Source organism: Mucor mucedo, assembly GCF_025094135.1.
Source record: "Mucor mucedo strain NRRL 3635 chromosome Unknown EV154scaffold_53, whole genome shotgun sequence".
Taxonomy (NCBI): Eukaryota; Fungi; Mucoromycota; class Mucoromycetes; order Mucorales; family Mucoraceae; genus Mucor; species Mucor mucedo.
In genome coordinates, this window is record NW_026252337.1 from 96401 (window position 1) to 123728 (window position 27328).

A 27328-nucleotide genomic window follows, 5' to 3' on the forward strand; every position below is an offset into this window, starting at 1 on the left:
ATTGATAGGTATAAACTGATTTTTTTAATTTATTTATGTTTAGGCTGGTGCGAGAAACTGAAAAGGTGTAATTCATAAAAGTCATTATAGTCCATGGATTACCCAATGCATTAGTATGATGAGATTGAATGTTGGCCACCGTCCCGTTAAGAATTACTCATTACATCATATCGAAAAACTTCCCACCGATTTTGTTGGACGATATGGGAAAACTTTTGGTATAATAGCACTTGAATTTCCGTTTATTGATGCGTATAACATGCGGTCAGGTAAAGGAGACGAATTATTTCAACAATGACTTTCAAAAAATGCGATAAAAACTAAGATGCTTGAGCTGAGTTTTTTTTGTTAATCATAAATTTAGGGAAAGAAGGTTATTTGGCTCGCAACTTTTTGTACCGTTACTTAGCACATAGACCACATTTACATTATTTCATAAGCACATGACTTAGAGTACTTGAAGCGATAGTCTACCTTGGAAATGTGATCAGTAGTCGGTGCTTGCATTGGTGGACGACTGATCATGTTTAGGTATAACCGTTGCATACGACAAAATGTACGCAGATATTTCTACTGGAAAGCAGTTGTTTTTTAGACGATGGAAGTACAATATAGTCGATAAAAAAATCTTGTAAATAAACATTGAGACTGATCAGTTTATATCTGAGAACACTCACTTAAAAGTAAAATAGTCGGAAAGCATATAACAATCTTCTTTGGAATTAGTAAAATTGATATGTGTTTGTCAGCCGTTTTTGTCCCCAAAACGATTCACTTCTTCTTTGGGTAATGAAGTTGTGTAGCCTCAACATAAGAATACAAAAACTTAAATGAGTTCTCAAACCTTTTTGAACAGATATGTCGTTTCCTCAAACGATTTATTTATGTTACAGAGAGCACAGAAAACCTCAAAAGAAAAGTGGGACACAAATAAGATATGTGTGTACACTAGTTTATAGGAAACCAAAGAAAAAAAGAAATAAGCGTGATATCAGTGCCAAAAAAAGGTTATGCTGGTAGCAATTTAATTTATTTTTAGTGTTAAATTGCTCCTCTCTTCTCCTCGATCTCTTACCCCTTTCATTTTTCTTTTCTTTTTTGTGTGCTCCTCGCCTTTCCTTTCCTTTTTTTCTTTCTTTATCTATCCTTGTGTTTCTTATTCCATTCATTTTCAGCACGCACATAATCACAAATGGGACTTGGTTTAGAGAAATGTTGTTGCCTCATTCCACTTAGATTAGGTACTTTTTTCATTGCCATCTGGTTTTTTGTAAGATTTTGAAACAAACAGACTTAAATTTCAGTCCAATTTAATTAACCATATATCTACTACAGGCTATATACTTGTTTTACTCTGCAACTGGTTTTGTAGGTGTAAATGGTAATAAAGCGGAATATGAATCGATAATAAACTGTGTGTAACTAACTCTATTTAATAAGCTATTGTATTCTATTCAGGTCAAGCAGCAAGACCTTGGTACTACATTAATTTATTATTTACTGTATTTATTTGTGTTGGTGGTTTATGTGGTATTGCTGGTTCATTGTTCGTAAGTTGTGATTATTAGGATGTTTCTAATTAAATTATGAGCTTAACACTTTTTAATTTTAGGCCTCACGAAGATTTTCGAAAGCATTTAGTGTCATTGTTTGGATTAGTTGTATTCTATCTATGCTAGTCTATGTCATCTCACTTGTATTGATGGCAGTAAATTCCCAAAATGTGATCGAATCATGCATGGTGGTGGGTTTTGTAGGTGTACAAAATGCTCAACGAAATATTTCCCCGGTACGAATCAGCGACACAGATTTTTACTCGCCTGTCAAATACCCAGGTTTGATGACAGAGCATGCTGCAAGTGAAAGTGATTGTGCTCGTATGCTTAAACTTTTTACGATCTTGTTTGGCATCATTATTTTTATTGTACAATTAGTTCAGGTAAAATGACTTTTCTATTCAATGTAATTTATAAATTAAACGCCTTGTTTTATAGATTTATTTCGCCTATGTTGTCGGTGCCTATGCCAAAAGACTGTCCAATGGTGCACGCCATCATCGATTGCATGCTCAACAAATCAAAGACTTTGAAGAATCAAGATACCACATGTCTACTGTGTATTAAACAAACAAACAATCCCTCCTCTAGTTGTACATACATGATCTCTCACCCAATCTTAAGGCGGGGACTAAAAATATATTGGTGCATCCCACCCATTATACTTCCTATTTTTGATTCAAACAATAATAGACAAAAGTAAAATCGAACCATTTCTAAATTACAAAATTAAATCTTTACGCATAACTAATATATACAAAAATGGTTTACTTGATGTGACAAACCAACTAATTCTATCTTTAACTGGACTTAAGTTGTACTGCGCCATTAATCAGAAAGATTGATGATTTTATTTATTTTTTGTAGATTCTGTAATTATCCCGGTATAATAGGGAGTGGGTAGAAGTAGCATACTCATTAAGAGTATCTGAAGACTTACCTGATATTTAAAGTAAAATCCAGTTAAATTTCATCAGCGAGGAATACTTTGACTTCCTATTTTTTCAATCGAAAATTACATTACACTCAACAAACCAATGGATCGGCAGTTGATTTCCAGTTGATCAACTGCACGTGCACAAGATTTATGAACATTTTCACCCTGATGTTCTCTATATGTGCGTTTTAAGCTGGAATATATGCAAGTTGTTGAACAGTAAAAGATGAATACTTATTGGGGGAAGTGCCACTGCTATTTTTAAATCATTGATGATGTTGTATATCATTGAAACAGTGTATCATGCCTCTTGGCATCATCCCAGAAAAAAAAATATAAGGAAACTATGTTGTTCATGGGCGATCGTTGCATACAATTAGTATAAGCACTTACGTTCCTTTTACCTTCTATTTTAACAAAAACTGTGCATACTGTATAGTAACACAAGAATTATGCGTTGTTTGCCGCTTGAGTTTTTTTTTTTTTGGGGATGCTCGAATTTCTGGCCAAACAACGAATCAATTTTATGCAAGTTGTTAAATAGTGTGCCCTATAAATAATCCCTATTGTTATATGACATCATTTCATACAGCTCAAATAATTATTTCATGCCTTGTTTGAGTTAAATCGGTTTTGCGTTACTCTTGTTACCAGCTTCGATCAAAAAAGCTGTATGTCCAAAAAAAAAAAAAAGAAGATTTGGGGAACGCTTGTTGACTTTCCTCTGATTTGTATCCGACAATACTAATCCACAGCCAGCATCGAACTCGTTTAGTAGTAGCTTGTAATGACAGTGAAGCAGATTGTATGGAAAACAGAAATCAATCATCCTATGAGGTTTAGACGATATGGCATGTCAATCGACGTGTAGACCATCATGTTATTCTAAAAAATAGGTTTGAAAAACATACTGAGTTCTGGACATTTCCACATTATCAAGATTCATCTCGTCCGAACTGTCATCGTAATCTAAATAAAGATCTTCTAAGGGGTTGTAATGAATAAAATCCAAAACTAAATCTTAAATGTTTAAGTAAATGGTTTAAAAGAGAAAGGTAATCGTTTCAAAAAGATTAATAGATCGTTTAAAAAAAATGAGCTTTGTTTGTTGTTTTCAATAGCATCTCCTTATATACCCGAATAAAAAAAGAATGACGTCAGAGTTTTCCTTTGGCTTGTTCATGCGGAATGACCTTACTTGGTAAAGAGATGGGACCGAACAGTGTTGAAACCGCGGCTATAGAAACATTTCTAAGTTTCCTTGTAATTTGCATCGTCTTGAGCTAGCCGTAATACAGATTTCGCGTTAGTATGAACATAAACAGATATGATAGAGAAAACGCTTTTCTTAGGGACAGCCAAAGTGCACGTAGTCGTAGCGCAAGATCTCTGATTTGGATGTCTGTAGACCTGGGAATAAGGATATACAATCAAAACCAATGTAACAATTACGAATAAATGTATATTAAACGATTTATACTTATTTTGACAATTCTATCATCACTCTTTCGCCTTTGAGCTCGTTTGATCTTAATCTTACGCAGAAATATTAAGGTAAAGTCCAAACGAGAAGCTAAAAGTAAGCTGTAAACCACATATACTGGTTTACACTTTGTTGGTTGTAATAAATGTGTATATATTTCAAGCTGTTAAGTTATATTGACCTCCTGATGTCTATAAAAGTATCATAATCCCGACATTACGACTACGCGCACTCTGGCTGTCCCTAAGAGACCCGTAGAGAAAAAAGTTATATCACTTACCAATTAATCAGATAACACCCACTGAACACTGGGGAAACAGCTCCAATAGGCTATACATCATGAAGTAATGCTTTAAAATGATAAAATAAACTGTAAAACTGACTTTTTGCATAGAACATAAATATAAAAATTATCATACCTGTAGCAGTGTTAGACACTGTTTGTAACGGAAACCAAATTCTAGACTGCCTTCTTCCGCCGATAGATAAATGTTGTATTGGTACCAATCCCGGCATCAGTAAAAACCTTTTGCCTCCAAAAAAAAAAACCTTTCATGAGGAAAAAATTGGGCAGTACAAAAGGAAAAGATAACCAAAGGTCAGCACGATCAGCTCAAAAGTAAACAACCACATTTTGATACGTATTTTGTCTACAAAATTAAATAAAATAGATTAAGTATCATTTATACTTGCTTATTTTTACGATACTTCCGTCCTCTTTTTTCCTTTCTTTTGGTGAACAAAGGAATAAAGAAAGAAAAAGTCGAAAAAGCCCTTTTATAAGTTAAAAAATAATAATATATCAGATCAAATGTTGTTAGAGACGTCATTTTTGTATAATATGGGGTTTCGACGACAAATTGAGAATAATATTTTCTTTACCTTATGATGATGGGAACCAGGTTTATGAATTTAATTTGATGTGTATGTTTTACATGGCTCTAAAAGAGTTGTTTGTGGATGTATTACTATCAGGATTAATTTCAGGTTTTAGGTTATATTTAATTTTTGTTTGTAGAAGAAAAAAAAAACTCTCTGTCTTAAGCTTCCAGGCTCTTACCAATGGTATCATATAATTGTAGATTAAAGTAAACATGAGACTGTGAATTTGACTGAAAATCGAAATATCTTATAGATTAAGTGGGTGATTTTCGGCTTGAAATAAAGAAGCTGTCTGAGAATCGAAAACTCTTACAAATTAAGTGAGAGATTGACCGGGAGTAAGTGGCATGTGTAAAGTTTTTATTGGACATTTAAGTTTATTTGGGGACCAAAGGCTCATCCAAAAGACCTAAAAATTAGATGGCGTTTGTTCTAACGCGAGAATAAATGTAGTCATCAGCTTCAAAAACCGGTTTAGAAGCTCCATGGTTGCTTTGCCCATCAAAAATCTGTAGTCTGTTCCCCTCTCGTTTTTTTATTTTTGAAGTGTCATATTTTTATGGATATATAAAGAGATATTCTATATTGAAAAAAAAAGAACCCGATATCTTAGGCCAAAATAAATACTCTTGAAATGTAGTAAAGAACACTGTATGGCATCGAAACTGCGAGAACTGATTCTGCTGGTAGAGCTGGTTATGTTATTTCTTCTTTCTCAACTTCTTGTGTAAGTTATGATGTTGTGGTGGACGATCTACAAATGATCACTTGCAGCTGCCCTGACTTCTGCTTTAATAATATCGCATACAAACACATGTATTTGTTGAAGTGTGATATGTCTTGGTTGTCTGTATTTGAAGATAAAGATAAATACTATTAAATTCTTTACGGCTTCATTCTTTTTTTTTTTTTACTAACCTTAAATCGAATAGTTTCTTTCGACCCCACTTTCTCAACCATTCCCCAGAGATCGCTTGATAGTTCAGCTCTTCTTACTCCAACTGAACAAGCTCCTCTCACCGCTCCAAGCAATTCTTCAATAGATTTTGACACTCTGCTTTCTAACATTCATAAACTTAAACGCCAGCAATATACTTTGACCGAAACTGAGCTCGAAGAATTAAACAGCTTCAATCACTGGTTTCTCTCTCGTATAAATTCTACAAACATTCCTTCTAATTCTAATTTTACTATACAAAGATAACAAATAATAAACGCGCCCCTTCCCTCTGCCTAAAAATCAAAAGCAAAGCAGCCCTCTACTTTTAAAAATCGCTCAAAAATTCGGGTATATAAGTAAATCGCTTTCAATACGTGACATATTGTTGCGAGGGGTTTATATCTACCTTGTGACTAGCTAACTGTTTCTAATTAAACGTTGTTTTTAACTACACCAATTTGCAATGATATGTAAAAGGATATAGTCTCGAATTTATATATAGAAAACGAACAACAGAAAACTTTATTTAATAATAAAAATGTGAATTTATGAATAAGGATCTGTAGTACCAAGTACTACAGTAGTTCCTCGACCATTAGAGAAAGATAGGATCATACCCTTCTCACACCCCATTACAGCTTGTGGCCGCTTGTATCATTTTGTTTACTAAATATCTTTCTATGACCGCTCACCACAATATTGTTGTATCGGGATCTGATTTACCTGTTGACTTAATAAAACTTTCTATCCGCAGACTTTCTTGACTATAATACAACACTCCACGCACGTTAGGATGATGTACTGTTTCGTAAAATTAGGGATGTAAAAGGACTTCGATTTTATTAAATTAGAAAAAACTACGACTTTATAATATCGCTGAGTAGTACATAGTACTACTCAAGCTACCACAAGGTATAATCTCTTCGTATCATCTCACAGGATTATCATCAAAACACCGTCACAGAGGGCTATTGAGGCGCTAGAGTGATTCGTTCCCTAAAATCTCGCCTTACCACAATATGTCATTATCGCCCTTTAAAAAATTGATTATATGTATCCGGGTCGGGTCTCTTCGGGGGTGCGCGTAGTCATAATGTTGGGATTATGATACTTGTATAGACATCAAGAGGTCAATATAACTTAACAACTTGGAATATATACACATTTATTACAACCAACAAAGTGTAAACCAGTATATGCGTTTTGCAGCTTACTTTCAGCTTCTCCTTTGGACTTTACCTTAATATTTCTGCGCAAGATTAAGATCAAACGAGCTCAAAGGCGAAAGAGTGATGATAGAATTGTCAAAATAACTATAAATCGTTTAATATACATTTATCGTAATTGTTACATTGGTTTTGATTGTATATCCTTATTCCCGGGTCTACAGAACATCCAAATCACAGATCTTACGTTGCGACTACGTGCACTTTGGCTGTCCTTAAGAAAAATTTGGCTGTCCCAAAGAAAGTGAAATTAAAAACCTCAATATGTTTTTCTATGATTCTGAAATAAAAGTAAAAGCATAAAAATCAAACAGCAGTCACTTTTTTTTTTTTTTTTTTTTTTTGCTCATCCGATAAAATACGCGTCTCTTATCATCTCTGGGAACTATTTTGCTTGTCTTATTTTACTACGAATATTTACAAAATGGCCAAAAAACAAGAAGCAGAAGAATACGAGGTCGATTATATTAACAACCATCGTTTCGCCGTTAAAAATGGTGTTGTAAGTATTTGCTGTGCACCGATAGTTTGTCCTATATATATGATAAACTTATTAGTTTTCTTCTTCAATATTATGCACTTTAGAGAAGACTCGAGTACCAAGTCAAGTGGAGAGGATATCCTGCCTCCGAAAGCACATGGGAATCTAAAGAATCGACGTGAGAATTAGAACGAAAATAGTTTTTAAAAAAAAAAAGAAAAACTAAAATTCTTGTAGCGAGAATGCAATGAAAATAGTTGACCACTACTGGGCCACCAAAGGTGGAGGGGACGAAGCCCGTATCAAATGTGAAAAGATCTTAAGCGGAGAACTCAGTGAAGACGAGGATAGCTCCGATGAAGATACAACTTCTGAGGACGAAGACGAGGAAGATGAAGGTGTACCTACAACCAGATCTAACAAGAGACGTGTTTCTCCAGCTGTGAACAAAAAGTCTACCAAAGTTGACATCAAAAAACGTAAGGTCACTCCTACCAAGTCTGCAGCCTCTACTAAGAAGGATGCTACACCTAAAAAAGAAGTTCCTGCCAAGAAGGAAGTTCCTGTTCCTGCCAAGAAGGCCACTCCCGTTAAGAAGGATGATGTTGCTGCTCCTGTCAAGAAAACTAAAACCATCACCACCCTTATTAGGACTGGCGATAATACTCCAGATGAAGAGTTTTCTGAAAGTGAGATCGAACGTAGTGACTTTAGACTCAAGTCGAATGGATGGAAATCTGATGCTGAGAAGGTCATCGAAGTAAGAGCAGTCTTCACCGACGAAGGACAGGAATTGCATGGTTTAGTTAAATGGTAAATTCTGGTTTTTATCGTGACTGATTTGTTAATGTTTTATCTAATCACTTGTTTGTATTGTTAGGCGTGATGGAAAACTTGGTTTATACAAGACCTCTGAACTCACTAAGAGAATTCCTCAATTGGTAACAAAAAATCAGGAATTGATAAATTAGGTTTGGAAAATTACTAACAATTTATATCACTCTAGCTAATCAAGTATTACGAAAACAAGTTGACATTCGAACAAAAAATTAAAGCTTAAAGGGAAAAGTTTTTTTTTTTAAAAAAAAAAAAAAAAATAGCATGAGAAAAGCCGTTAGTCATCTACAAAGTATTTGAAATCCCTCTGCCTTATTAAATGCTTTGCATTTATTTTATTTTTATATTGGTTCTTTTAATAAAAATAAAATAAAAATGGATTATTCAAACTTATTTAATGTTACAAACAAGGTACATATAATGTTATATTCCTCCAGGCCAAGCATTGGAAATATTAAAAATCGCATAGGTTGTTTTGGTTACGGGCGGATCAAGAGGTATTGGAGAGATGATTGCTACTGTAAGTCTTCATAGATAATGTTATAATCGCTTGCTAAGATCAGTTCAGGGCTTTGTAGCTGCAGGCGCTAAGGTTTATATTACCAGTCGTTCAGCTGACGTCTGTTACGAGGTAAAACTCTTTTTGCTTGTTTGGTCTTTACACAACTGTGCTGAATAAAATTTAGGTCTCCAAAAGGTTAACCGAAATGGGTCCAGGACAGTGTCTTGCCATTCCAGCAGATTTACAAAGCATTGACGAAATTAATCGACTTGTTGCTGAACTTTCTAGCAAGGAAGACCGTAAACTCTTACAAAAAGTTATACATTTCTTTGTATAATACTAATTGACGCTTTTTTTTAGATCTCGATGTTTTAGTTAATAATGCCGGTGCCAATTGGAATGAAGCCGTTGAAACATTTCCTGACAATGCTTTCGACAAGGTCCTTAGTTTGAACTTAAAGCGTATTTTTACATTAACACAAGCGTAAGTTGTATAATCATTACTTGTACTACGATTATTTTTTTTAATTTGTTTCCTGCAGTTGTCTCCCTCTTTTGACAGCTAAAGCAACACAACATGATTCATCCTCTGTCATTAACATTGGATCTATCGACGGTATTAGAGTAAGTATAGGTTATATGAAAAAGAAGAAAAAAACAGCATCTTAATTAAAGTATATGTAGGCTCCACCTCAAGAGACTTATGCTTACGCTGCGTCCAAAGGAGGTCTCCATCATCTCTCTCGTCTAATGGCTGACAAACTCGGTAAAAAGGGTATTCGCGTTAATGTGATTGCTCCCGGTGCTTTCCCTTCCAAGATGATGAAGGCTACCTTAGATAAGCATCACGATTCGATGGTTGCTAACATTCCTGCTGGGCGTATCGGTTCTCCGGAGGATATTGCTGGTACTTGTATCTACTTATCTTCTCGTGCTGGTAAATATACCACAGGTGCAACCATCATTGTAGATGGTGGTGTCCTTGTTACCTCAAAAATGTAAAGAAATCCAATAAAAACAGATGGCCATCGATTTCCCTATCAGATAACTCTTATTAAGTGATACATAAACCGTAGCTGTGATTTTCTGATAAACATTATCAATAAGGGTATCACTTGCGAATAAATCGTATTTTGAGGAATAAAACAATTCAGCCAATCATGTTTTTTTATTAATAGGGGTCCTCAGTCGTCAAAGTTTTAAAAATAATTAGCCAATCAGAAATATGATCGTTCAACGAGAAATTTAAAAAGTATGATTGGCCAATTTTTATTCGAAAAAATTATTTTTTTAAAACTTCACGACTGAGGACCCCTATTAATAAAAAAACATGATTGGCTGAATTGTTTTATTCCTCAAAATACGATTTATTCGCAAGTGATACCCTTAATACATCGATCTTCGTAGTCCTATTTGTAAATGATACGCTTTTCTTAAATCTAATTTAACACAATATCATCAACTTTTATAATTTATACGTGTGTTTTTTCATACTTCGACGTAATATATTTATCTACTTCTAGAATGGACAACAATTCTATGTCTATCCCATCTTTTCAGCTATCCATACAGCGTGTCTGTTACGACATACATTGGCCCTTTAAACTTCATGTGTGATGGGTTTTTTAAGTTTTACTCCAACGCAACCACTAACTTTTTTACGATCACCAACGTTGTGAATTTCCGTTTAATAAAAAAAAGGGAATTATGTCTCTTAAATGATGGGTACCTAAAAATTGAAGGAATGAAGACATGTGATTAAAAGAACCTAATTTTTTATTTCCGAAAACTAGCCAAATTGCAAACAAGGTATACGATACCAATGATAGCCTGCAAGAACGAGAGTTAATTCGATACAAGCAAACGTCCCACGTTCACTTAGGGCGTCATTGGGTTAAACCAATCCACTACTACCAGCACCTTTCGGAGTCCAGTTAGATTCCTTCACCTCAAGAAGAAGAAAAACTCTGTCCTATGAGTTAAAATATATTATATGAGAGTTGAAAACCAGAATAAAAAAAGAATGACGTCAAAGTTTTCCTTTGGCTTTTTCACAGGTTGTCTAAAAAATAATCCTTCGGCTATCGCAGAACGTCTCTTACACCAATAAAAGTAAATGCTGTATTAGTAGCGTAATTATTGGAAGCCATCTCCCTGGTGTTTCTCAAACTCTTGATTCGCGTCAACCTTAATTTATAACTTAATCAAATTTCCTCATAAAACACCGTTTCTTCTCCTTGTTTAACTATCTGTTTTTTAAATTAAGCATCTAATATGTACTAGAATACATATAACGTATAATCTTACGTAAGGAATATCTATTGATTAATTGATTGTCGTTCAATAGACAAATTGCTTCCAAATAATCTAAACTCCAAAATAAATGTCAAATATTTCTCTCAATAAAAAAGGACGTCTATACGGCTCTAAAAGTAAACCTGGATCTAAAGCACCTGATCCTAAACCGGCTCATTTAGTCAATCAACCCAGTTTAAGCTTTTCAAATGTTATTGCAACACAAGCGGAGAGCAGTAATTCTGAATTAAAAAATTTATCAATTGTACGAGATTTGTGATTCAACAACATCAAGCAACACATACTAATTATAATATTGCAGAAAAGGATGAAGAGGTAAAAAGTTAACATAAATAATACTGTAATTTTTGCGACTGGCACGTATCCTTAAAAAAGCATATTAGTACAACATCATCTCAAACTATTTCCACGAGTAAAGATTACAGAAATACTACAAATATCGTTGATGATATCCAATTTTTACCTGGTTTAAATATTGCTGACAAGGTATCACCAGATCAATGATTTTTGAAATATTTAGCATACCGATTGTATTTATACGTAAATTGGAACATTAATCAAGCTGCCGGTGTGGATCTTGATGTCGATTATACCGAAGATAGTGACGATATTGATAAAACTCAACCTCTTGATGAGCTCACAGAGGAGCAATTTCATGCTCTTTAAAACAGTATCTTCAATATTCCTGAAAATGGATGTCTTGAGAACTATCTCGGAGGTATAAAAGACAATCTCAAAGGAGGAAATGTATCAAGTCAATATATCAATGGCACATTTTGAATCAACCCTCCGAGCGTTTCTTTTTCTTTAAAGCAAAAAATCAATCCCGAGCTACTTCACCACCCAAGAGTATTTGTATGGCTCCCTCAGTTTTTGACAAAGACTCCTTTGCACTATCCAACATGTGCAAAAACACTGCTAGCAAAAGAGTGGGTCCAAAAAACAAAGACTCGAAGGATAATTGATCTGGATGAGTAAGTTACATAATTGGTTTGAAACTAGAGAATGCATACTGACAATAAACATTTCAGCTGTTTCTATCTTTTGAGTGTTCGACTTAAATGTACAAACAAAACAACCGTCCATACATTTATGGGATATGCATCTTCAATTACTAGACAATTACCACCAAGGGTTCAGGCTAACCTCCCTGCTGTGCTTACCCACCGTTCTGGCTTTTCAAAGCACTTAGTAAGGCTCATACGTACACAATTTCAAAATGCTGTTGGCCCTCATAGAATGCACCAAATATTCCGAACAAATCATACAGAAAAATTCAATTCCATTCAATTCAAGTACTATGATGCTTCAAAAGATAAGCTAAAGGAACATACAGCTAGAAAATACCCGGACTTCTCGACGTTTAATGATAGAAACGGATACAACGGATATTTACCTTCAGCCAATTACATAAGTTATGTTTATTGCTCAATCATAGATAAACTCAGGCCTTATATGATTCTGCACACATCACTTTTGGATGGTATTGTTAGATTATCAAATATATGACCAGAATCAATAGTGTGCCAACTTTTTCATGTCTGTATACCCTATTGAATGAATATGAAGGAATCCGACTTCAAGTACTTGCGCCCACGAAATCATTAGAACACTTGGCTCCTTATTTTAATAACATGATGGAGAGTTATAGAAAGTATGGCATTAAAATGCCAGAGCTTTTCTATACGGACAATGTTCTTGGTGATCGGCTGTTCTTGGAATCGGCAATACCTTCTCTTCTGAAAGACGTTACCCACATAAATCCAACTTTGGCAGAACAAGTCGATTCAAACGGCCCGTTCAAAAATTACCCCATAGTCAGATTGCCAGATAACATAACGGTATCAATTTTAAATACTACTACCAACATCGATCAATCATACCAAAAACTTCTTGAGGAATGTTTACAGCAGGGTATAATTGCCATTGAATTTGACTGCGAATGATGAGCTGTAAGAGGTAAAAGATCAGCAATTTCCATCAGTGAGCAGTCTGGTTTGAAGTTCGTTTCTGTTGCTTTGGTGCAAATTGCTTACGGTAATTCTCTCTACTTGATGAGAATACACTTATTTGCCTCAGACAATCTACTGGAAAATTTGATCAAGATCGTCACTGACACCAAAATAGCCAAAATCGGAAAAAACGTCAGCGGTGATCTAACAAGATTCCGCTATTTTGGTCTCCAACAATGCCCTGGTCAACTGGAACTTGGTACCTTTTGCAAAGATAAGATTCTCATTGAAAGAAGAAATACATCTTTGGCCGATATATGTGGGTTTGTTCTGAAGGTGCAGTTACCCAAAGCAAATTTTGTTCGTTGTGGTAATTTGGAAGCCCCAATTCTTTCAGAAGAGCAAATCAATTATGCAGCTTTGGACGCTTGGGTGTCATACGAAATTTATACCAGATACAAAGATATGCCCACAGTTCATCAGAAAGCATCTGTCAACACAACAGCCGGTTCTTTTATTGCAATTCATTTAGACAAATCTGCCTCGTCCTCTGTTGCTGGATACGGCTATATATGCAATGATGATACCCCTCCTACAAATAATACCCATGAGGCACTTCATACCAACAGTGCACTTATTGTAAAAGTTGTGAAGATAACTATTCCTGGATATCCTTTGGAATGTTACAATGAGGGTCTGACCTTAGGTGATTTCCATGATATACCCTTTACTGTTTATATCAAATGCAAATATCTGTTTACAGCTTCAGAAAGAGTACATTATTTAGTTTCTGATACTTCTAATATCCCAATTATACAAATCACACACATTAACAGCGATATCACTTCTTCACCAATCAATACCAAAAATAATTCTGTCGACTCCTGTGTTTTAAAGGATGGATTTCATATAATGGAAATGATCAAAATTAACAAGTCTCATGGAATGCAAAAAGACTTCATGCGTCGTTTCCGTGACATCCTGTATGTACGTGACCAAGACGATAAAGCTTTAGTAGAAAGTTATCTTGAAATTATTGGTACGGACTGGAAGACACGGATTTTGGTAAACCCTGCTTGGATATTTGAACGTGTAAGAAGACATACACCCCCAGCCGAAGAATTATACCCCGCCTTGAAATTTCTTTTTGAAAATTACGGTCCTCTCAGATGTGGGCATTCCGGCTTTAAGCTCTTTAATGACGCAGCTGTTGCCATGTCCCTGCATGTTTTGGATTCGGTGAAGCAAGGGCATGTCTCAGACGTTGTAAATGGGCCTCCATTATATACTGAAAAAGGCTTGTACAAAACAATCTTATGACATTTTTAAAGCCAATCTAAATCTACTTGGTGTTACATGGGATAGGATATTTCCTATAAATACGCTCCCTTTTTTTTTTCAATAAATATTACATCAGTAGGAATTTTATCTTGACTAAAATCCAGTTTTTTAATAATTTGTAATCGACTCCTTTATGTTTCAACTTTTATACTTCTTGTTTATCTGAAGTCTTTACTTATCATATAACATTTAACTCAAAGTTCATATTTCACACTCGACTTGAATCTCTTTATTATCAAACCGTATATAAGATATTGTTTATAATAACATAATTACTTTTCTTTTTAATCTTGGCAATTAGTTTATATTTATATTACTTACGCCCTTTTAAAATCATCGTTGATTATCTTTTTATCCTTAAAACATTATATTATAAGATTTCTTAAGTTGATTACTTCCAGTCTGGTGCTCACTTTCATAACTACTTTATTATTAACATAGTGTTGATAATTTATATCTACCTTATCCTTTAAGAACTATTACTAATTCCTTGACAACATATAAATGCTCCAGAGGAACAAGCTCGGTTTAAGGAGCATGCCATATGAACATTGTTCGAAGGTTTGCTTCTTACAATGCATCAATTAGATTGACCGACTCAATTTTAGCCGATTACCGGTTATATCATAACCTCAATGTAAGTAATAAATGATTTAAAAAATCTTTCATAAACTGAAAGTTATACATCATCATAGGTTGGGTCGATTAACAGATACGGTAAAAAGCATCAAGGCCATTATAGTCCTTGGCTTGTACTGTCCATAAGTTTATTAAGAACTGAAGTAGGTCACGATACGGTTATGAATTATACCTGTGAACGTTATGGGAGTTACTTGAATTTTGAACAGACCTATGAAACTTTTGGTGTCGTCGATATACCCAGAACATTTTATGATTTTATTAAGACGTAGGTCAGATCATCACAGGTTTTGTTTGTAGAAGAAGAAAGAAACTGTCTACGTAAACTAACGGTGTGATGGTATATTTAATATTCAAGCTATGCATGAATTCTAAGTTTTTTTTTTGGTATCTGAATTTCACTTGAATTTATTCGGCATGCTCGAATACAACTTCATACTCTTCTTTCCTCGGGATCTCTAACAACACGGCGCTCAGGTGAAATGGTATTAGAATGCAAGGGATTCATAGTAAATACTTTTATAAAAGAAAAATGGAGTTAATAAGGTGACTTGCGTCTTTGTGTGTTGAATGCCCAATATTTATAACTAACCAGTTAATAATACTGGTATTTTCAACTCAATCTCAGTTTTATCAACTCGAGCTTAGCATATTGAGTGACCTTTTGAAGAAAAGGGGGGAAGGAAAGATAGGCAGAAGAATTGAAAAACAGCAACTTAATATCAAAGCTTGAAGAACTATCTCAATTATATTTTTACTTCATTTATAAAGAGTGAACGTAAATCAATTTTTAATTGTCTGGATAAACAATAATAGCATCGTCTAGTTTTAGGTTGAAACCTTTTATTTAAATTAGTTATGAGTATACGTCCAATTTTTGGGCCAATCCAAAGACAGTCGCGGCACAAATATCATTGATGATTTGGACCTTGCTTCTTGTGTCTTCTCTAACCAAATACAATATTCATGCATTATCACCTTCATCTCTGAAAGAATTTTCGACGCATACACGTGACTTGATGGCGGGTATTTCCAACTTCGTGCGCACACAAGCATTACTGGAGCTTCGTAATATGTCATTTCCATATCATTTTCTTTTTCTTTCTCATGAAGTGACTCATAGCAGACCACCATGTCCTCCTCTGTATTATTTTGCGATGGGAAACCTGCAGGTGAGGGGACATGAGAAACATCATCTGCTTGATCCTCCGATTTTCCCTCCATTGTATCTTCTGGGGATTTCTGCCTTACTGATGGTTTCTCAGAAGAAAACATTTCTGTTGAAGATGACTGATCATCATGAGCAGGCTGGAAAGATGAGGATGTATAAGGACTACTCACGGTATAAAATTCGTTTGCAAGTGGAACATCATCACCATCTTGAAGCATAATCTCGCCGACTACATCATCTTTGGAACTGGCAAAATAAGAGCCATCATCATCTGTCATTTCATCATCATTGTCGCTCAAAGTTGATGAGTTGTTATTGAAGAGTCTCAAAAGTCTACCTTTTCCTGTTCGAGACCTCGTCATCATATGTCGTTTCTTCGAATTGGGTGAAGCTCTACTTCTCTTGTGGCTATTCGAACGAGCGGAGCTGCTGTCAATACTAATCGTGTCATCTGTTGCTGTACAAAAAGAGGGTGATAAATAACCCGAGTCTGTTGATAGAATCGCTAGTTGTGATGAAAAGCATCGGATCCTGTCAGGAATAGGTGACGTACATGAGCTGTTGGTAGATGAAATTACAAAATCCAGCTTATCTCGACTCTGTAGTCCTGTAAAAGAATGTTGAAAGTAAGAATGGTTTCTGTGGAATGAAGCCATTAACGCTTCCAATACAATATGAACCTCTCTATTGCAATTTACCAGAAAATAAATTAGTGACATAACATATGTGAAGATCTAACGATGTGTAACATACAGTGAACATTGCTGGTACGCCTTCATTTCTGCGGACACTAATTTGGCATTATTTTCAACTTTTGATGATTTATCCATCCATTGAGACCAACAAGAGTGGCCGTCACACATAACAGCATCATTATTTCCTCTCACCATCATTTTTACCATTTGCTCTGCTTCACTGTTCCACCGGATACCGGAGGAGTGCCAAACTCGACCCACGCGCCACATGAGACATCTAATAAAGAATATGCGGACATTTTTACCCCAATGCAGTAACAATCGTTCAAATGTTTGTGTATCCAACATAATCCGATTGCACAATAAATCTAGTAAGGCTGCATGAGATGTCAAAAATCCAAAGTGGACATAGATAAATGATAAGGCTCTAAGTAGCGATATCGTGTGATCGGACCTGGAAAGAATTATGTCGAGGGTGTGTAATATAAAAGGTAAATCGATAGGAAAATAGTTTCTTTTTAACGGGAATCTATAGTAAAAAGCGTATTAAATCAGACAATCGTATAAAAACGTATATATTTGTATGTCTATGTATATATACTACTACTTTTGCAATTCCAAAATAATTTGTTCTATAAAATCAAAAAGACCTACAAGAAAATGTTATATAATGTTTTCCACAGAATAAAATATATACTAGAGCAATACTTACAATAAACCCCCTCTGCTTCAGTGAGGGTCGTTCTTTTTATAGCAAAACGAATCCATACATTAATCATATCATGGTACAATCCCGATGGGTCAGCTGCTACGATGCACCAAGTCATACATTCAGCATATCTTTTAGTTGCCATTTCTAAAGGTTTCGGTTTTCCTGTGGGAATATTTTGATGAGATTTTGCTGCAGTAGTATAGTCATGATTCCCACTATTGAACAAAAATGGTCTAGTCTCATCAATCATTGGAATATTGTCTACAGGGGCGAGAGTAGATGATAGAAAGTTGCTTTTCCTATGATTGTTTGCAACCAGTTGCTGATCCACCACTGTTGTCACTGAATGTATCTCTCTGTTGATTAATGAGTCCACCTTGCCTGCAAAGAATGCGGCAAAATACATGTAACCAGGAGATGCCATTAGTATGGAATTTCGCTGATGAAGCTGCTGACGACTGACGGTAGGATAAACCGCAATAATGTAGAGCTTCAATGTACTATGATAATGTCGATAGAATGAAAAAAATAGCTCGCTATCATCACTTTGCCATCTTAAAACATCAATTAGATACACCTGTTATTATAAAGCCAATTTTTTTTCTTTCTTTTTACCTCCTGATCCAATTCCCGGCTAAACTTATTGGTAATTTTGTCTTCTGGCTTTTGATAGTTGCAAAATGATTTTGATAATTTGATGCATCAGGTGTTAGTAACTGGTGTAGGTAAGTTGGAAACACGAGTTTTAAATTTTCTTTGTAGTGAAGATGCTCCTGTGAAGATCCACTGTTTTTGAGAGTGAGCCAATGACATTTATCTTAATATGTTAGCACGTGTTCTCTTACTCTGACATTTCATTGCGCAATCTCTTCATTATTGCAGGTCGTATGTTCAACGCTTGTAACAAAGATGAAGCTAGACCTGGAATCTTAAAATAACAAAGGGCTATATAAAGGTATCAATAACATGCCATTTTTTGTGTATATCTTTTGTGTACCTAGTATTTTAGCACAAAATGAAATCATATTGGAGTATACTGCTTTTTGATTTAATCTGTCTAATGCATATTTTAAGGTAGTACTTAAAAGCTGGCGGTATTCATCGATTAAAGTCAAATGAGGGGCATCATTAGGTTTACACCACTGAGTATAGTCATTTGGCCCATTATAATCTAATTTTTTTTTATGTGATGGTTAGTAGCGATTTCGGTTTAAAAAAAGTTCGAACAAAATTACCAAAATCTAAAAATTCACATCTGACGACCGCAGTGTTAGTTTCACTCTCCCTTTTTTTAATCTATATTATTTTCACCCCTTACCTTGTAATAATTTCTAAAATACTTTCATAATACAAGCATCTCTCATCATTTTCAATAAGAAGCATGGTGCTTAATAACGACCTCCACCTATAATTTATGTGATTTTCATTTTTTGTTATAATGCGTCCGTAAAAGAAAGGGAGTATAAAAAATTACCATCTCAGTAGAACAGATCTTCCGAATTGCAATTCTTTCTTCTCCTTGGATATCGTCTTCAAACCCCATAGTCCACTTTCTTCTTTGTAATCCGTTTGTTGTTGAATACGCAAATTAATCACATACTTCCTCAGCCAAGGTAACAACTGTAATTTTAGAATATCAGTTCGGTGCTTTGATTTACTTTGAAATCTATAATCAAATATGGTTATATATGTTTTAAAACATTAAATGGTTAGATTATACACAAATACGCATATATTAATCATACACGCACATGATGTACAAAAAAATAGTCTTACTTTGAAAAATGTTTTCGAAGGTTTGCATAATCTGGCTTGCAAGAGGGATTCGTCACTCTGAATTGAGGTTTTAACATTGTCGGGATGGGAGAAGGACAAACGGTTGAAGATGAAGAAGATGAAGTTGTCATTGTGGAGGACGTTGTAGTGGGGCTTCCGTAAAATGACGTAGAAGGTGTACACTGTATTGTCTGGGTCTTGTTGTTATTGGTGCAACCGGAGGCTATCCACTTCATGTTATTCGAATTATTACCTTCGTCTTTGGAAGAAGGAAAAAGAGATAAGAACTTATTTCGCTTTTGTCTGGTGCTTGTATGATCGTTATCGGATGTGGCGATTGCAGCAGCAGATACAGCGGCCGTATAAGCCGTTGCTGAAGGTGTATTGTTTTTGTCGTTATTTATCATGATTATCAAGGATTGGACGAAAATAACATCCAGTACTGGAATAAAATAAAAGAAAATAACAAAAAGAAGAGAAAAATGGAAGGATGACCAAGTATTTGTTGTTGTTTTTTATTTAGTGTGTAAAAGCAGTTTTTTATTAATTATACACTACATTTTGTTTGCATAAAATACCCCCAGCCCCTCTTCATCATATACGAAGATGTTATTCACTCTCCGTTTTGGTAACCCTCAACAAGTTTTTTATGAGCCATTGCCAATTGAATTTCCAAATCCAGCACTCGTTGTCTATTGCGTTGCTCCTTGTCAGAGGCGAAATTAACTTCAGTTTCTAATACAGCCAATTTCACTCGTAATCGTTCGTTATTGCTCTGTAAGCTATCCACTTTAGTCTCTAAATTTTCCATCAGATTGGCTTTTTTTAATCGAGATCTTCGTGCAGCTGCCGTGTTGCTTTTTCTCTTTGCCTCAGCTGTAATTCGCTTATGTCCCCACTTGTTTTTGGGAGGGTTGTCCGTGTAGATGGTCCTGCAGTGGCTACTAGTAGGAGAGGGAGGTGCGGGCGCGATTGACATCATATTTTTATTGTGATGATGGTGTTTATTACTTTTGTTCATCATTTCATTCTGTTTGATAGCGTTCAGTAATGAGTAGACCTTGATAAGGGGTATTAAATTGGCGGGAACTGATTTATTTTGTAACTCTTCTTGTGGTTCGGATTTCATTTCAACCTCTTCTTGTTTTATAATTGATTCATTTTCTTCATGGATAATCAGATTATTCAAAGAACATTTATTTTGGCTGCGATGCTGCTGATGCTGTTGTTGTAGTTTGAATAAGCTAGATTGCTTTAAATCATTTTCAAGCCAGTCGTCTAATGTATTGGTATCGAGTCCCCAGGCTATGTTCGACTGTTGACTTTTGGTCTTGACGCTGGTAGAATTCATCGGTTTCTCGTGTGTATGTATTTGTGTGTGGATATATGTAAATGAAAAAAAAGGGAAAGGAAATGGGAAATATAACCCTTTAATAACCAATACCCAAGATCATCACCTGGCATAGGATGTTTCTGATTGGTTAATTAGATGACAAGTTTTGTCTCCCCTCTGACTTCACGTTTGTGATTGGATGTCCCAATGAGGAAGAAACTAACTTTTTAACGTTTTTGTTGCCCATTTTATCTGAATATGCATATATACAACATTGACGTCTAGCATGTGTTGTTGTTATTTAAAAGAAAATTAACAAATAGTAGAATATACGACGCAAAATTATATATCTTATTCGGAGACTCTTTTTTTTTGCATTAATCGATGCCTCGCTCTCCTCCAATGGTAATTTGACTCACAGATCGTAATAATTTGAGGATTGGTGATTGTTGCATTGTCGAAGCCAAACAACTGATATGCTGTCCGAATCGGGAAAAATTATATCCAATAAGAAGTAGAAATTCACTCAGTTATTTTAAATTCAGACAGACTTAGTTTTTTTTAGCCGCTCCAATTCAAAGTAAGAATCCTGTAATAAATTATGGGCCAATCAAAATTTTGGCAAGATTGACAAGTCTGGATGCTAGCCAATAGTTTGGTGTTTTAGTATTTCTTCCAATTACAGAACGTAGGCCTGATTGGGCAGTGAGGAGTACCTTCATATGATCTCTCGAACTTCCATTTTCTTTTTTCTACGCCCTCTGTAGAGTTTATATTTTCCCTCAAATTTAAATTAGTGAATCAATTATAACATTTAATACTTTGCAGAGATGCCCATACATTGTTGTAGATAAAAAATATCTTTAAACCGTCGAAACTTTATTTTATAATATATCATCTGTTGCTCCTTATAAGCAGCATAGTACTTGTGCTTTCGGAATCAAAAGTCATTTTCGATGACCATAAATAAGTCAAGAGAGTTATGAATACTCTAGACTATTTTTCAATCAAGTTAATGCCACATGTAGTGAATACACTCCCTCTCCTTCGCGTTCGTTTTTTTCGTCCTATTGACGTTAACCATGGTGTGCAAAATTATTGGCAAATGAATCAAGATGGCGTCCCCAGGTTTGGCCTTGTTTTCTTCTGTAAGTTGTCCTAAATATCAATAAAGGATGCACCAAAATGACAGCAACTTCTATAAAAAGACGCTTACTTAAGCAAGAAAAAGAGTAGGGGTATACCATTCTAACGCCATTATATTCGGTCAATAGTTAAAGATGTTTGTATATCAAACGCTCTGGGCTACTTAAAACGTGTCTCAGCCCAAAGTGGTGATGGGGACGATAGGTATCAAAAAGTCGCATAATGTATGGCTTACAAGTACAGTCAATTGGACAAGGCCTTTTTAAATTCATGTTTCTATGAACAAAAAAGCACTTCTAATTAAAAAGATACCTGCAGACCGTGATAACAATCCAATTATACTTTTATTGGGAAATGGAATGAAGGTAGATATTAGATATTAAACAAAACTATTACAAACAACGAAAAAAAAAACCATTATCTATTCGATAGCCCACATGTTGGAGTTATTTTGTTGAGTTTTGGAATGTTGCTCTGGTGAATGTTCTACTTCTAATAAAGTTTTACTGGCATTATGAGCCACATGTTTACCAGAAGCCATTTCATACCCATCATCTAAACTATCATGATCAATCGCCGCTTCTTGATTTCCGTAAACTTTGTTCTTGTGCATGGCTGTATCCTTGAAAATTACGAGACCTTTGTGTACGTTCCAGAAACATTTGCAAGCAACGATAATAGTACCCAGCAAAAGCGCTGCGGCTATCACAGTAGTGAAAATTAAAAATTGTCGAGTGTGAAGGTAAGGATCGTCTGTGACAGGACGAGGTCGCGCAATCACAACAATTCTATAAATAAAATACGCGATGGCAAGTACTCCGCACCCAATAAAAGTACCCATAGCATATTTGTTCTCCCTGTAGACGGCGATCAATGCCAAAGCCAATCCGACACCGCCTAAAACAAACACCAATACGGTTTCCGTAACAGAATCATCGTAACCCAAATCTTGTGATGGGATTAATTGTGCTGCAAAAGAGAACACAAAAAAGAAATCGAGTTTAAGTAATGTCATCAAGAGACTTGTCATAATTAATGCGCTTCGGACTCTATATAGTTTAGTGTGTGTAAGCTATGATTTGTTTACAAACGTGCGTAATGGAGAGAGAGAGAGGGGGGTTACCTCATATCAGCAGAGAAATTTCTATAATTATCCCAGGCAAATTGCTTACGCAAGCGCCAACCGAAAAAGGCCAACATAACAAAAAATACAGGAATCATGGCAATAATTGTGTATTCTACGGGTCGCATGATATTTCCATAGAAAGACTTAGCAGTATTCATACCCATCAGATCATCGGTCCAGCGATGTTCTACAGGCACCCAGAAGGTTTCTTCTCCACTGTAATAAATTGTAAGTTTTTAAAACAGATCATGACAACCACAAATATTGGTACTAACCAAACTGCATTTTCTAAAATAACATGTTGTTGTAACTGAATGCCAGCATAACTAAAAAAATTGGTTAGTCTTTTTTTTTGTTGATCAAATTTTCGTTTTGTTTATTACACTAAAAAAAATAGGCTATTAATAGGTGTTTTATTGGCTTTCAACTTATTTTATTTTTCTGTTACTTACTGACAACGGAGAGACCAAAGGTTATTAATGCACACAGTTGAGCTAAAAAGGACAAAAGAAGGTTTCCCCGGATTAATCAAGTGATCCCGGAAAGATCGTGAAAATACAAGTTACATACCTGTGTTTCTTTGATACAATGCATCTGCACATAAAATTACTTGAAATACTTGTGCGATTATAAACAGAGAATGATAAATCAAATCAGACTCACTTACACCTAAAGGAGAGGTAAGGTGATGAAGGTGTTAACATCCTTATTCAAAAAAATATGTCATAAAAGTACCTTTGCCATGTTTGTCCATGGCACAATTTTGAACAAGGCCAAGATGATTCATAATTACAATGCCTTCTAAAATACAAATTACAATGGCTTCAAATGTAACTAAACCTATGGTAAACATAGATTCTTTGGTTTTGAAAATCGGATTTTCCCTGGAAACCATCTTTTTGATGTAAAAATTAAAAAATTAAAAAAGGATGAAAAGTAGATCAAGATAAAAAAAGTAAAAACAAAGCCCACATATATACCTACTTTTTGTTATTGTACTACTTGTCCAAAAACAGGACACCGGACTGACATGATTTCTTTTTTAGCAGTTGAGGCGCAGTCGAAATAAAAGTTTTTTTTTTTGGGATCATTTATCCTCTCTTTCCTTTCAAACCAAAGTGGTTCCAATCTTTATGTAAATCCTTTGAATAACAAACTAGTCTTGTTTTCAAAATAAGATTTTCCCGAGATTGGATGCAGTGGATGTAACCATGAAATTCACCCGTGTAACAGGTAAGAAAAAGTTGTTTCTTGGGTAATATGCAATGCAACATGCGCCCAGTTTTACTTGACTTGAGTGAACATATAACATAAAAAATATATTTAAGAGTTAATAGTTCGCGCGAAAATGCCCTTTTTCAAGAAAAGTGTAGTATAAAACGTTGGCGCAGCCGGTAATATACATCTCTCTACGCAAATAGCACGTTCTGTTCCACGTACTTTTATATTATATTACCTGTTTTGTATAAATATAGAAGTGAGCCTACTAAAAGGTCGAACATGTACAACATAGTTTTTTGGCTGAGGCATTCCCCTTAGTAAAAAAGTCACGTTTCCCATTCTTTTAAACTGTGAGAACCCTTCCATCGAATCCACTTGAACTATCAGATTATCGTTTCACATACTGGCTATTTTAAATATTGTCTCTTCTCCTTGAGCGAGGTACCGTCATCTCATTTACAGTGTAACATTACTTTTCAAACTGTCAAAACGGTCTATTGTCGAAATGGTGTAACATTTTATGACTATTATCAAGGAACCGACGAGTTCATATTCCCTGAACAAAACACACTCAGACCTGTGGGCTTTATGAGTTTTGCATTGGTTGGGTGTTTGATATTTTGCTCTTTTTTGAGTCTCAATTAGTCATTCTATTGGTCACCGATGGAGGATTTTAATAAAAAAAGTTCTTAATCCTGTGCACCGCTCTGCCTTAAGCTATTGATAGATATCTGTTTTTATATAGTTATGTTACTGAAGAATTCCCTAGTTTTTTCCTGATTTTTCAAAAAAAAGTTTTTCGGTTCATTCATGAATGACCCGAGGATTTGCTCTTCGTATATGGTTGTATGGTGGGTGCTCTGTTATTTTTACAAGATTTGCTTGATCTGAAATAAGGAAATTATGGCATTTAATAATAAATGTTATACTGGTATTATAATTCCAGATCCGTTTTCGCAATACTGTTCTTTCCCATAGTTCAGTGCAATGTATTATAACTTAACATACTTAAACTTATTACCAACACCGAAAGTTATGTCAATCAGCACAAGTAACAGAGGAATTCAGGTTTTGATCAGGCTGACGTGATATGTCCATAGTAACTTGTTTATAACAACTGAAGGGTATGAACAAGGACATGAAGATTGAAAACTAAAACTGCTCACTCCTTTATTGTACGAACAAAACGAGATTCTATACATATAGATACACACAAACCACAACATTTATCACTGGAAAATATTTTCAACCGATAAAAAAATTAACCTGATTGGTGCCCAATTTTTTATTTAAAAAAGCCTCGCCTTCGGCAAAGAATAATTTTATCTACCCTTATAATGTTTAAGCTTACATTGCTTTTGGGCGCATTTTTAATGGTTGTGTTGCAGCCAATAATAATATTGCTTAATGTTACACATAATAGTGGATCTTTCTTATAAATATCCCCCCTTTTCTTTTACTTATTGTCTTTACCTAAAATTAGGATTTATCTTGTAATTGATACCAAGTAGTATTCCCTCCGCTATTTTTTTTTGCTGCTTGCTGTCTTTTATAGTTATAAAATCACCCCATCTTACTACATAAAATCCGTCGTTAAAACACTTTATTCTTTTACATCATCAAGAACTATATTTTTCTCGTCTTCCATTGTATTACTACGGGTTTTCATTCAATTGTCATATCCATATATTATATTGTCCAAGATTACTTCAGAAATACTTCATTTTATTAGTAACAAGACTAAGTTGAGTAATGAAAGTCTGGTGTTCACTATCACGATTGTTGTATACTAATAATTGTCCCTTCCTTAAGTCTAAATCCGTATTAGCCCTATGTAAATTGCGACAACAACTTCATCAAAAGAAAGTTCAAAGAGAACAAGAAAACATTTGGTCTATGATTTTCTTGATCAACTGCAGATAGTACTATAGACTCCAGTTTTAAAGAGGGTAATAAATACCACAAACAGAGTGTCTTTGTGGTCTTTACTTGGTGTTGTCTGTATATAAACAACCTATTGCTTATTTTGGCATGGACTTGTAAAGTTGGTAACTGATACAGTGTAAGGTACACCCTATGGATTTTTTAAAAGGTGTTTTGAATCACAAAGGCCTTCTTGAGTGACTACAAAGAATAAGACTTGTTTTTTTCGATTTGAAGAGTGTCTTACGTGGCGAAAGAATTTTATGCTTCATTTGTACAACTAGTGTATGTTAGCCAAGTTAACATTATTCCTATCTTGTTGACATAGACCATTACCTATCTTGTCATAAAAAAAATCAAAGGTAAATCTAATCACTAGCCGACATTTATGTCTTTGTCAACAATCGTAGCACCAAGCTAATAATGTTTGGTTCTCTAAAGTTAAAATTAACCCATGACCCCTTATGATATATAAAAACTTTTTATCTTTGCGATGGAAATAGAGTTGTTTGAACTATCCCTTTCATTTAAAATGTCTCAACGTTAACTTGTACATATCTATGAACAATTATTAAGGTTCTGCAGATATTTAACGGACCGCTTAAATGAATGCATATTTCTTTTAAAGATTTATATGCACTTCAGTAAAAAATGCCGACTGTCAAGCAAGTATCACCCCGCATTTTTTTTATGAGCCATGTCATATTTCGTCACACATCCTCTGTTTTTGTCAATGATACCATCACACCTCAATTCTGTATGTCAAGGACCATCGCTTTGTGATTGTTACTTATTTATGTACCCAATTACAAAAAAGGGCTCGAAAATGCGTAGGACAGTTTTTTTGTTGCTGTTGACATTTAAGCTTCTTTTACGCATGTGAAAATAATTTTTTAAAAAAATTAGGTTGCGGGCAAGGGAAGGGGGGGGGTGAAGGGAAAAAGATACCGTAAGAGGTGAATAAAGGATTACGGATTGTCAGCCGTTCGATGTATTATAGGGTTAGACAACACCCCGATTGAAGAATGCTTTGTGTATGACTAAGAATGTCGTACAAATTAAATAAAACAGAAGCTTTTTTTTTTTTACTTTTGTTTTTTGACGTTTTTTATATCATTGTTAACAACGTATTG

General features: G+C 34.9%; 7 protein-coding genes across 7 annotated transcripts; 4 read left to right on the forward strand and 3 right to left on the reverse strand.

Annotated features, from left to right (window-relative positions):
- The first annotated feature begins 1061 nt into the window (after positions 1 to 1061).
- EV154DRAFT_603118 (uncharacterized protein) lies at positions 1062 to 2360 on the forward strand. Its single transcript, XM_051607332.1, has 5 exons — positions 1062 to 1270; positions 1336 to 1381; positions 1441 to 1550; positions 1613 to 1939; positions 1995 to 2360. The coding sequence occupies exons 1-5, from the start codon at positions 1193 to 1195 to the stop codon at positions 2121 to 2123; spliced, it is 690 nt and encodes a 229-aa protein (XP_051457016.1). The 5' UTR covers positions 1062 to 1192; the 3' UTR covers positions 2124 to 2360.
- Positions 2361 to 7376: 5016 nt separating this feature from the next.
- On the forward strand, positions 7377 to 8699 carry EV154DRAFT_603119 (uncharacterized protein). The gene is made up of 5 exons (XM_051607333.1): positions 7377 to 7526; positions 7610 to 7683; positions 7743 to 8318; positions 8386 to 8446; positions 8512 to 8699. The coding sequence occupies exons 1-5, from the start codon at positions 7449 to 7451 to the stop codon at positions 8563 to 8565; spliced, it is 843 nt and encodes a 280-aa protein (XP_051457017.1). The 5' UTR covers positions 7377 to 7448; the 3' UTR covers positions 8566 to 8699.
- Position 8700: 1 nt separating this feature from the next.
- On the forward strand, positions 8701 to 10050 carry EV154DRAFT_510953 (uncharacterized protein). Its single transcript, XM_051601759.1, has 7 exons — positions 8701 to 8753; positions 8812 to 8862; positions 8911 to 8973; positions 9029 to 9143; positions 9205 to 9328; positions 9387 to 9468; positions 9529 to 10050. The coding sequence occupies exons 1-7, from the start codon at positions 8718 to 8720 to the stop codon at positions 9844 to 9846; spliced, it is 789 nt and encodes a 262-aa protein (XP_051457018.1). The 5' UTR covers positions 8701 to 8717; the 3' UTR covers positions 9847 to 10050.
- Positions 10051 to 15944: 5894 nt separating this feature from the next.
- EV154DRAFT_564199 (uncharacterized protein) lies at positions 15945 to 19853 on the reverse strand (the record flags this gene model as incomplete). The annotated part of the gene is made up of 11 exons (XM_051605828.1): positions 15945 to 16947; positions 17017 to 17487; positions 17566 to 17608; positions 17671 to 18224; positions 18286 to 18456; positions 18516 to 18615; positions 18668 to 18841; positions 18906 to 18925; positions 18989 to 19075; positions 19145 to 19336; positions 19447 to 19853. 11 exons carry the CDS (start codon positions 19851 to 19853, stop codon positions 15945 to 15947), a joined length of 3222 nt encoding a protein of 1073 aa, XP_051457019.1.
- A 64-nt stretch (positions 19854 to 19917) lies between these two features.
- Positions 19918 to 20871, reverse strand: EV154DRAFT_247179 (uncharacterized protein). Its single transcript, XM_051594589.1, has one exon. The coding sequence runs from the start codon at positions 20795 to 20797 to the stop codon at positions 20060 to 20062; it is 738 nt and encodes a 245-aa protein (XP_051457020.1). The 5' UTR covers positions 20798 to 20871; the 3' UTR covers positions 19918 to 20059.
- A 1475-nt stretch (positions 20872 to 22346) lies between these two features.
- On the reverse strand, positions 22347 to 23838 carry EV154DRAFT_421806 (uncharacterized protein; the record flags this gene model as incomplete). Its single annotated transcript, XM_051596053.1, has 6 exons — positions 22347 to 22974; positions 23049 to 23267; positions 23327 to 23377; positions 23500 to 23545; positions 23622 to 23720; positions 23787 to 23838. The coding sequence occupies 6 exons, from the start codon at positions 23836 to 23838 to the stop codon at positions 22347 to 22349; spliced, it is 1095 nt and encodes a 364-aa protein (XP_051457021.1).
- A 424-nt stretch (positions 23839 to 24262) lies between these two features.
- EV154DRAFT_482027 (uncharacterized protein) lies at positions 24263 to 24917 on the forward strand (the record flags this gene model as incomplete). The annotated part of the gene is made up of 4 exons (XM_051598444.1): positions 24263 to 24284; positions 24382 to 24445; positions 24527 to 24528; positions 24628 to 24917. 4 exons carry the CDS (start codon positions 24263 to 24265, stop codon positions 24915 to 24917), a joined length of 378 nt encoding a protein of 125 aa, XP_051457022.1.
- Positions 24918 to 27328: the final 2411 nt, after the last annotated feature.